This window comes from Penaeus monodon, unplaced genomic scaffold (assembly GCF_015228065.2).
Source record: "Penaeus monodon isolate SGIC_2016 unplaced genomic scaffold, NSTDA_Pmon_1 PmonScaffold_9331, whole genome shotgun sequence".
Lineage (NCBI taxonomy): Eukaryota > Metazoa > Arthropoda > Malacostraca > Decapoda > Penaeidae > Penaeus > Penaeus monodon.
In genome coordinates, this window is record NW_023664694.1 from 703 (window position 1) to 12384 (window position 11682).

The following is an 11682-nucleotide window of genomic DNA, read 5'->3' on the forward strand; positions in this document are numbered from 1 at the left end:
ACAAGACTAAAGATCTCTGCAGCCAAATCCAAAGCCATGGCTCTGAGACAAAATGTTCAAGGCACAAGTCTGAAAATCCAGGGAATGGACCTAGAATGGGTCCAGGTCTTCCAATACCTTGGGGTAATCCCTGATTGCCGCAAAGCCAAGATTAAGATAAAAATTGGAAGCAGTTCAAAATGAAGCTGCCAGGATCATTCTGGGTGCCCCAAGGTGAACAAAGGTCCTCAACCTCCTCATGGAGGCAAACCTTCTCCCCCTGGAATCACAATTTGATCTAATGGCAGCTCAGTTCCTTTCAAAGGTCATCCAGACTCCCAGGACCACAAACAAAAAAAATACTCAGACGCCTAGAACAGTACCACGAGCTGTTTGCAAACAACTCCTGGCTGTCTCACACAGCCAGGGTTGTTGATACGCTATCAGCTCAAAGAACAACTACTTGCCAAAAGCATGAACTCCTCCCACCGTAACTTTATTGAAGCTCCACCGTGGGCACAAACCCTGATCGAGTTCTGTTATGAGCTTGTCAAGGAGAAAGAATCAATACACCATGCCTAGTCTAAAGGCAGAAGCTGAGAGGGTCATTGCAGCCATCACTCCTCTGGGAAGTAGAACCTACTTCACAGATGGATCAGTCGATCCCTTAAACCACACTGCAGGTGCTGGCTTTGTAGCAAGGAATGCCACACAATCCATGACGGTAACAGACAACGCCTCTTGCTACAGGCAGAGGCAGTTGCGATCATGGGAGCCCTAGCCCATGCGTCCCTGAGAGAAGGATATGTGGTCATACATACACACTCTAGTGCAGCCATTGACTGTCTACAGCAAAGCTCACACAAAGGTGACATCTACCTCCTGACCACTGTCCTCACCATAGCACAGAGGATTCTTGCTCAGGGTAGAAGAATAATCATAAACTGGGTCCCTAGCCACATAGACATCAGAGGGAATGAGCTTGCTGACAGACTAGCTGACAATGGCAGGGTATGCCCCCAAATGCCATGATCATAAAACCGAGCCAAAAAATCTTAAGGCAGAATTGTAATGTTACAGCTCATGCCTTCCTTCTGCAGCTTCACAGAGAGAAAACGAGATCCTCCCCCTAGGCCAGATGGTACTCAGATGACACAGGTTATGAGCCAACTGAAGCAATCAATTGAGGTACCGAAGTCATTCTACCATTACGTATGGTAGATCATATAGACAACTGACTATTAAGACAGGTGTTGCATGCACTGTGGCGAGCCGAACGCCACACTAGTACATTACTTACAGAATTGTAAGCACACACAATTTCTAAGACAGGGTCTGCCCACAGCAGCTGCCGGGCTGGTAAAGAGATTATGCCGCATGCTTACATGGCGGCAGGAGCGCCTGCTGGCAATCCCGCCACCACGGTAAGCATAGAGTGTCAGAGAATAAAATGAGAGGCAATAACAGCTGACACAGGCCGGGCATATGTATGAAGGCCTGGGCGAAACCAGATCTTCGTAAATCTCCAACGAACGAACGAACCGAGATTAGCAATCTTCGATCCTCCAGACGACCACAGCAGCAGCAGCAGCAACACAAGGACTGCGCAGTCCTTAGCCGACCGAGAAGCCTATTAATGGTATAAAGTCTTCATTACTGGCCATGGTAGGCCTACGATATGTTGGGGAGAGAAATTGTCTACTCCTCAGAGTCCCTTTCCAGGCCAAGTGATAAACAACTAAACAAGGGAATGTCGTGCCCATGGCTCCCCCGTTCATGACTGGCACAAAGTCAGCCTCTCATCCTTTCAACACGGCTCTCACGCCTTAAGAAATGGATAGTAGATGGGGTTGGAGAAGAGAAGGAAACGAAAAGGGAAGGAGAGCAGACTGTGGCGAGTGGAAGGTGTGATCTTCTAACCCCCCCCACCCCCCCCCCCAGCAACAACGGGCATAAGACTAGGGGAAAGGAATTTGGGATGCAAAGGGATATTTATTTAAACTATGCTTTATTTGCCGTGCTCTTGTTAACCCAAGGTAACTCCATAAATATAATCGAAAATTATTTATACAGTACTAAGTAACAATACATATGATTTAAACGTTTATTACCCTTCCACTGTGATCATTGTTCACATTTATAAATTAGAGTAAAATAATGTAACTTATTTAAAATGTGCAGGAACATCTGTTATAATTACAATTCAGAATAAAATATCAGTACAATATAATTACAATAATGAAAGAGCGATCTCTGTGCACGAATCACTCAAAACTCTGAAAACCTCGAGCAAAGGCGTGGAGGCAAATCGCCTCTTGTGCCTCCGCCTCACACCGAGTACTTGAAGCCGATGCCCAGGTCCGAGAGGCGCGTCTTGATCCAGTCGTCGACCTTGGCCTCCAGCTCGGGGGTGTACTTCCCCTTCCAGTCTCCCACCTCACCTGCAGAAACAAAGCATTATTTGGGAAGAAACGCCTGGGTGAATATTTATCTCTCTGGGCTTGGTGATGATCTATGTTCATCCAAATAATTATTATAAATTTCGCAATATTCAACAGTCACTGTTCACGCACCCTTCCTGAAGAAGCCGCCGTCCTTGTTGACGATTTCCATGTTGAAGACGGCCTCCATGTCCCCGCCTCCGAGGACAGAATCGCGCGCCTTCATCTGAGAAAAGCTTGTGTGGCGAGCCACCTGCAAGAACCACCAGACGGGTTAAAGGCACGAATTCTCAAATGACATCACAATTACAGTTTAATACAATAACAATCGTCAAGTAAAATGATGACCACTCGGATTAAATTCAACCTAGAAGTCGGTGCTTGACTGCTTACATTGTCCAGCTGCTCTTGGGTGAGTTTAGTGCCAAGGAAATCATCTAGTCTTTTTAGTTCTTCCATGTTGTTTTCCTTTAAATCCTCGTAGAAGAGGAAGTGTAGATTAGGGTTGTCTTTCTTCTCCCAGGCTTCCTTCAGGTGCTGCCAATAAGGTCCATACACCACTGAAGGAAAAATATATATGCAGCGAGTAAATGTATAATAATCATGCAGAACGACTATATGAATCACTGATGAATCTTCAATGCCTATACTTACAGTCCCCGTCGATAAAGTATTTAACGAAGTCCTCAAAACTTCCAACGTAATTATGGTTCTTGAAAATTCTTGAGTGATGACAGAAAGACACCAGTACATCCTTCGGGTTCCTTGCTACATAAACCACCTGTTGAATGAAGAAGTATTGCTACGTGGATGGATATAGTAATGGGTAACGAATAATTTGTTTGTGATTTGGACAGCCAGCAACATGCACCGAGTCACACCGCACTCGCACTCACTCACTTTTTCACCATTTCTCATGCTCACGCATAATAATATCCCTGCATCGTAAAGCAATTGGTGGTGTCCGGAATACTGCGTAAAATATAAATTGTCTTACAAGTGCCTGTCTATTATCGCCATTTACATCTGTTTTTGGGACTTTCTTAGGCTACTTCTGTATGTTTACAACACTTACTTTTGAGGTTTCCTTTGATCATCTTACCGCATTCAATTATAGAAAAGCTAAACTGTAGTGAAAGGTCAATGATATCCTTTAAAAAATGAGGGCAAAGCTGAAGTTGGAATCACTTTGCAATATGAGTTGCAGAAATTGCCAAACAGAAATAAATATATGGCACGAAGTTTTATTTCTCATTTTTCTCAAGCAAGTTAATGCTAGTTTGGAGTTCTTTACAGCCAGTGAGACTGAGTATTAATTCAACATTTAAAAGGTTCCAAGATAACCGTTCTTCCCATCAGAAACTCGGGCCAACTTTCGCGTGACGGCAGCCATACCTTGCCAACGTTCACCAAGGCTGGCGGCAGGAGCGACAGCGGGAGGTGAGACTTGAGCGTCCGGGGCTCGGGCGTGGCCTCGCCGATCTGCACGAAGATGCCGTCGGCGGGGTTCTTCCCTGGACACAGCTTCTTGAAGCCTTGCATGATGGGATGATCGGGACCAGGGGGGGTTAGTTTCTTGGAACGCATCAACATGTCAAACCTGAGGATTCATTTTAAAATTTTACTTATTCATATATTCAACTGTTGTGTCTTTTAACCTTCAAATCTTATTCTTAAGATGAAATAAACAAGTCTAGGCTTTGCTGGGTGGCACAGAGTTGGACACATGAGAGGGAACAGGGAACACATACTCAAGGAAAGGCACGCGGGCATTAACAGGCAGAGCCGCCTGAGGATGGTCGAGGTTCGGATTGTTCCTCATGGTCCACACGACCTCCTGAACCCAGGTAGTGCCACATTTTGGCCAAGTCACCACCATAACGTCACTCGGCTTCACCTGATGGGGAAGATAACTCGTATGAAGAATCTAGTCTCCTTACATACACCTACTGCCTCCCCCCATGTCCTCATTAATATACTCGTTTGTTACTGAATAAAAAATCGAATCCTCCACTCACCTCGAAGTTGTAAATCTTATCAGCGTAATCTGTGAAAGGCGCCGGGAAGACCCAGCTCCCGGGATAAAGACGGACCATGCCTTCGGTGTATCCGGTCCAGTCCCTCTCCTGCCTCGCCAGCTCCTCGCCCTCCAGGGGGGTCACCTCGTGGCCGCTGGCAAGCTTCATTCTCGATCTGTGGAAGAATGCGCACACCGAGCGTTAGTGCTTCTGGATAACGCCCCTGAGAAAGTTAATACTATTGTGACGGCAACCTTCTCTCTTATCCTCCTTAAAATGGCCTCCACAAAATTAATGCAACTGATACCCATAAAAGGGAATCTTTGTGGCCCCCTTCAGCAGTTCTCTCTCGAGTTCCTGAACTGAAATTCAAGTTCTAGGTAAACATTCCGATAGACATGGGCATGCCACAGTCCACACCGTAGTCGGATATGGATTGCTTTCTTTGAAAGAACAATTCAATACCTCGGCCAAATCGATATACTAATGTTATATATGAAAAGGCTAAAAACTTATTTGTGCCTTGTATCCGAATGAAAATTCCGGTTCTCAAAATGAAAGCGAGTTTATAATACATATATACATATACTGACCAAGATACATGTACACGGGTATGTATATATACAAATACATACACACATACATAGATATACTTTGATACACAAGTACACCCATGTAAGCATTGCCTGGACGCCAGAATTTCAGCTGGAAACCTTTCCCTGTAACAATACGGTTCTGCAAAGCGCAGTCGTCCTTTCACTTCCGTGTGTGTCGTGACGCGAGATACATACTCTCTGACATACAAGTATCGCTGCGCCGCCGACGGTGAGCGCTGTGTCTGTTCTTCATCCCACAAACATGTTATACAAATGCGTTTATAGCAATATATATATGTTTTAGCACCTCTATCGACCTCATTCTAATAATGCTCGGCAAATATACACTCAATGTTTAGTACAATCTAGATTCAGCTTTCTGATTTTAATTGACATTTGGCCTACTGGCTTGGACTTCCGGACCCACGTACAGGCAATTCGTCATCGCTACTTTCACTCACGCAGTTGCACTTACTTTTCCAGCGTGCGTGAGAGAGAGAGAAAGAGAAAGAGAATGAGAGAAAGAGAGAGAAAGAGAGAGAAAGAGAGAGAGAGAAAGAAAAAGAAAAAGAGAAAGAGAGAGAGAGAAAGAGAGAGAAGGAGAGAGAGAGAGGAGAAAGAGAGGTAGATAGATAGATACACGAGTACATAGGCAATGCATCTCAATGTGTTTATTTATTATTCGAATATGTTCTTGTTTATCAGTGAACTAGATAACACTGCTTACCTTCTTGGCGCACGCGGGAATGTTTCCTCGACAGGGTTCCAGCCACAACTGCGGCGCTCGAATCCCTTGTCTCACTGGCGCTCGACGAGGGTCGGGCGAAGCGGCTTCGCTCAGCTGACTGTCAACTAAAGCGAAACGAGGGGTTTGCTACTTGCATTAATGTACTTTACTCTAAATATCTGTGTGTATTACACATTAAACAAAAAAGTCACGTAAAGAGTAGTATTCTCCCCACTTGTGCCATTTGACTTTCCTGCATCGCTCTAACCGAGGATCAGAACAAATAGATTATAGTCTCGACAGAAGCAAAGTTGTCAACTATGCACGAAGAACTTCACCTCTCTCACCTTGGAAAACAGACCGACAAACCACAAGAACCACTACAGTTTCTGGCTCCTATGCACCAACAGAAGATACGGCGGACATAACGTTTTGATCTAGCCCGAGTTGCGGCAGAGCTCAGAGAAATATATGTATTCATATTAAATGTACATTTATATTCAAAACGTCTTACTTCCATATCTGTCTATTTAATGTAGGCCACACACACACACACACACACACACACACACACACACACACACACACACACACACACACACCACACACACACACACACACACACACACACACGTAAACAAATGCATATATATATATATATATATATATATATATATATATATATATATATATATATATGTGTGTGTGTGTGTGTGTGTGTGTGTGTGTGTGTTGTGTGTGTGTGTGTGTGTGTACATACACACCTATACATACATACATACATATGTGCATGCATGCGTGCATACATGCATTCATACATACGATTACACACACATCACATACACATCACATACACATCACACACACACACACACACACACACACACACACACACACACACACACACACACACACACACACACACACACACGTAAACAAATACACACCTGTGCATATATATATATATATATATATATATATATATATATATATATATATATGCACAGGTGTGTATTTGTTTACGTGTGTGTGTGTGTGTGTGTGTGTGTGTGTGTGTGTGTGTGTGTGTGTGTGTGTGTGTGTGTTGTGTGATGTGTATGTGATGTGTATGTGTATGTGTTGTAATCGTATGTATGAATGCTGTATGCACGCATGCATGCACATATGTATGTATGTATGTTAGGTGTGTATGTACACACACACACACACCACACCACCACACAACACACACACACACACACACACACAATATTATATATATATATATATATATATATATATATATATATATATAATATGCATTTGTTTACGTGTGTGTGTGTGTGTGTGTGTGTGTGTGTGTGTGTGTGTGTGTGTGTGTGTGTGTGTGTGTGTGTGTGTGTGTGTGTGTGTGTGTGTGTGCCTACATTAAATAGACAGATATGGAAGCAAGACGTTTTTAAATATAATGTACATTTAATATGAATACATATATTTCTCTGAGCTCTGCCGCAACTCGGGCTAGATCAAAACGTTATGTCCGCCGTATCTTCTGTTGGTGCATAGGAGCCAGAAACTGTAGTGGTTCTTGTGGTTTGTCGGTCTGTTTTCCAAGGTGAGAGAGGTGAAGTTCTTCGTGCATAGTTGACAACTTTGCTTCTGTCGAGACTATAATCTATTTGTTCTGATCCTCGGTTAGAGCGATGCAGGAAAGTCAAATGGCACAAGTGGGGAGAATACTACTCTTTACGTGACTTTTTTGTTTAATGTGTAATACACACAGATATTTAGAGTAAAGTACATTAATGCAAGTAGCAAACCCCTCGTTTCGCTTTAGTTGACAGTCAGCTGAGCGAAGCCGCTTCGCCCGACCCTCGTCGAGCGCCAGTGAGACAAGGGATTCGAGCGCCGCAGTTGTGGCTGGAACCCTGTCGAGGAAACATTCCCGCGTGCGCCAGGAAGGTGAGCAATGTTATCTAGTTCACTGATAAACAAGAACATATTCGAATAATAAATAAACACATTGAGATGCATTGCCTATGTACTCGTGTATCTATCTATCTACCTCTCTTTCTCCTCTCTCTCTCTCCTTCTCTCTCTTTCTCTCTCTCTCTTTCTCTTTTTCTTTTTCTTTCTCTCTCTCTCTTTCTCTCTCTTTCTCTCTCTTTCTCTCATTCTCTTTCTCTTTCTCTCTCTCTCACGCACGCTGGAAAAGTAAGTGCAACTGCGTGAGTGAAAGTAGCGATGACGAATTGCCTGTACGTGGGTCCGGAAGTCCAAGCCAGTAGGCCAAATGTCAATTAAAATCAGAAAGCTGAATCTAGATTGTACTAAACATTGAGTGTATATTTGCCGAGCATTATTAGAATGAGGTCGATAGAGGTGCTAAAACATATATATATTGCTATAAACGCATTTGTATAACATGTTTGTGGGATGAAGAACAGACACAGCGCTCACCGTCGGCGGCGCAGCGATACTTGTATGTCAGAGAGTATGTATCTCGCGTCACGACACACACGGAAGTGAAAGGACGACTAGCGCTTTGCAGAACCGTATTGTTACAGGGAAAGGTTTCCAGCTGAAATTCTGGCGTCCAGGCAATGCTTACATGGGTGTACTTGTGTATCAAAGTATATCTATGTATGTGTGTATGTATTTGTATATATACATACCCGTGTACATGTATCTTGGTCAGTATATGTATATATGTATTATAAACTCGCTTTCATTTTGAGAACCGGAATTTTCATTCGGATACAAGGCACAAATAAGTTTTTAGCCTTTTCATATATAACATTAGTATATCGATTTGGCCGAGGTATTGAATTGTTCTTTCAAAGAAAGCAATCCATATCCGACTACCGGTGTGGACTGTGGCACTGCCCATTGTCTATCGGAATGTTTACCTAGAACTTGAATTTCAGTTCAGGAACTCGAGAGAGAACTGCTGAAGGGGGCCACACAGATTCCCTTTTATGGGTATCAGTTGCATTAATTTTGTGGAGGCCATTTTAAGGAGGATAAGAGAGAAGGTTGCCGTCACAATAGTATTAACTTCTCAGGGGCGTTATCCAGAAATACTAACGCTCGGTGTGCGCATTCTTCCACAGATCGAGAATGAAGCTTGCCAGCGGCCACGAGGTGACCCCCCTGGAGGGCGAGGAGCTGGCGAGGCAGGAGAGGGACTGGACCGGATACACCGAAGGCATGGTCCGTCTTTATCCCGGGAGCTGGGTCTTCCCGGCGCCTTTCACAGATTACGCTGATAAGATTTACAACTTCGAGGTGAGTGGAGGATTCGATTTTTTATTCAGTAACAAACGAGTATATTAATGATGACATGGGGGGAGGCAGTAGGTGTATGTAAGGAGACTAGATTCTTCATACGAGTTATCTTCCCCATCAGGTGAAGCCGAGTGACGTTATGGTGGTGACTTGGCCAAAATGTGGCACTACCTGGGTTCAGGAGGTCGTGTGGACCATGAGGAACAATCCGAACCTCGACCATCCTCAGGCGGCTCTGCCTGTTAATGCCCGCGTGCCTTTCCTTGAGTATGTGTTCCCTGTTCCCTCTCATGTGTCCAACTCTGTGCCACCCAGCAAAGCCTAGACTTGTTTATTTCATCTTAAGAATAAGATTTGAAGGTTAAAAGACACAACAGTTGAATATATGAATAAGTAAAATTTTAAAATGAATCCTCAGGTTTGACATGTTGATGCGTTCCAAGAAACTAACCCCCCCTGGCCCCGATCATCCCATCATGCAAGGCTTCAAGAAGCTGTGTCCAGGGAAGAACCCCGCCGACGGCATCTTCGTGCAGATCGGCGAGGCCACGCCCGAGCCCCGGACGCTCAAGTCTCACCTCCCGCTGTCGCTCCTGCCGCCAGCCCTGGTGAACGTTGGCAAGGTATGGCTGCCGTCACGCGAAAGTTGGCCCGAGTTTCTGATGGGAAGAACGGTTATCTTGGAAACTTTTAAATGTTGAATTAATACTCAGTCTCACTGGCTGTAAAGAACTCCAAACTAGCATTAACATTAATGAGAAATAAAACTTCGTGCCATATATTTATTTCTGTTTGGCAATTTCTGCAACTCATAGTGATTCCAACTTCAGCTTTGCCCTCATTTTTTTAAAGGGTAACATTGACCTTTCACTACAGTTTAGCTTTTCTATAATTGAATGCGGTAAGATGATCAAAGGAAACCTCAAAAGTAAGTGTTGTAAACATACAGAAGTAGCCTAAGAAAGTCCCAAAAACAGATGTAAAAGGCGATAATAGACAGGCACTTGTAAGACAATTTATATTTTACGCAGTATTCCGGACACCACCAATTGCTTTACGATGCAGGGATATTATTATGCGTGAGCATGAGAAATGGTGAAAAAGTGAGTGAGTGCGAGTGCGGTGTGACTCGGTGCATGTTGCTGGCTGTCCAAATCACAAACAAATTATTCGTTACCCATTACTATATCCATCCACGTAGCAATACTTCTTCATTCAACAGGTGGTTTATGTAGCAAGGAACCCGAAGGATGTACTGGTGTCTTTCTGTCATCACTCAAGAATTTTCAAGAACCATAATTACGTTGGAAGTTTTGAGGACTTCGTTAAATACTTTATCGACGGGGACTGTAAGTATAGGCATTGAAGATTCATCAGTGATTCATATAGTCGTTCTGCATGATTATTATACATTTACTCGCTGCATATATATTTTTCCTTCAGTGGTGTATGGACCTTATTGGCAGCACCTGAAGGAAGCCTGGGAGAAGAAAGACAACCCTAATCTACACTTCCTCTTCTACGAGGATTTAAAGGAAAACAACATGGAAGAACTAAAAAGACTAGATGATTTCCTTGGCACTAAACTCACCCAAGAGCAGCTGGACAATGTAAGCAGTCAAGCACCGACTTCTAGGTTGAATTTAATCCGAGTGGTCATCATTTTACTTAACGATTGTTATTGTATTAACTGTAATTGTGATGTCATTTGAGAATTCGTGCCTTTAACCCGTCTGGTGGTTCTTGCAGGTGGCTCGCCACACAAGCTTTTCTCAGATGAAGGCGCGCGATTCTGTCCTCGGAGGCGGGGACATGGAGGCCGTCTTCAACATGGAAATCGTCAACAAGGACGGCGGCTTCTTCAGGAAGGGTGCGTGAACAGTGACTGTTGAATATTGCGAAATTTATAATAATTATTTGGATGAACATAGATCATCACCAAGCCCAGAGAGATAAATATTCACCCAGGCGTTTCTTCCCAAATAATGCTTTGTTTCTGCAGGTGAGTGGGAGACTGGAAGGGGAAGTACACCCCCGAGCTGGAGGCCAAGGTCGACGACTGGATCAAGACGCGCCTCTCGGACCTGGCATCGGCTTCAAATACTCGGTGTGAGGCGGAGGCACAAGAGCGATTTGCCTCCACGCCTTTGCTCGAGGTTTTCAGAGTTTTGAGTGATTCGTGCACAGAGATCGCTCTTTCATTATTGTAATTATATTGTACTGATATTTTATTCTGAATTGTAATTATAACAGATGTTCCTGCACATTTTAAATAAGTTACATTATTTTTACTCTAATTTATAAACGTGAACAATGATCACAGTGGAAGGGTAATAAACGTTTAAATCATATGTATTGTTACTTAGTACTGTATAAATAATTTTCGATTATATTTATGGAGTTACCTTGGGTTAACAAGAGCACGGCAAATAAAGCATAGTTTAAATAAATATCCCTTTGCATCCCAAATTCCTTTCCCCTAGTCTTATGCCCGTTGTTGCTGGGGGGGGGGTGGGGGGGGTTAGAAGATCACACCTTCCACTCGCCACAGTCTGCTCTCCTTCCCCTTTTCGTTTCCTTCTCTTCTCCAACCCCTTCTACTATCCACTTCTTAAGGTGTGAGAGCCGTGTTGAAGGGATGAAAGGCTGGCTTT

At 43.7% G+C, this 11682-nt stretch overlaps 2 protein-coding genes across 2 annotated transcripts; one reads left to right on the top strand and one right to left on the bottom strand.

The window, feature by feature from the left end:
* Positions 1–1986: 1986 nt before the first annotated feature.
* On the bottom strand, positions 1987–5904 carry LOC119572055 (sulfotransferase 1C4-like). The gene is made up of 8 exons (XM_037919068.1): positions 5762–5904; positions 4439–4613; positions 4172–4317; positions 3816–4020; positions 3075–3201; positions 2814–2980; positions 2553–2673; positions 1987–2420 (listed from the first exon to the last, which is right to left on the bottom strand). The coding sequence occupies exons 2-8, from the start codon at positions 4604–4606 to the stop codon at positions 2308–2310; spliced, it is 1047 nt and encodes a 348-aa protein (XP_037774996.1). The 5' UTR covers positions 4607–4613; positions 5762–5904; the 3' UTR covers positions 1987–2307.
* Positions 5905–7590: 1686 nt separating this feature from the next.
* LOC119572054 (sulfotransferase 1A1-like) lies at positions 7591–10906 on the top strand. The gene is made up of 7 exons (XM_037919067.1): positions 7591–7702; positions 8854–9028; positions 9150–9295; positions 9447–9651; positions 10251–10377; positions 10472–10638; positions 10778–10906. The coding sequence occupies exons 2-7, from the start codon at positions 8861–8863 to the stop codon at positions 10904–10906; spliced, it is 942 nt and encodes a 313-aa protein (XP_037774995.1). The 5' UTR covers positions 7591–7702; positions 8854–8860.
* The last annotated feature ends 776 nt before the right edge of the window (positions 10907–11682 follow it).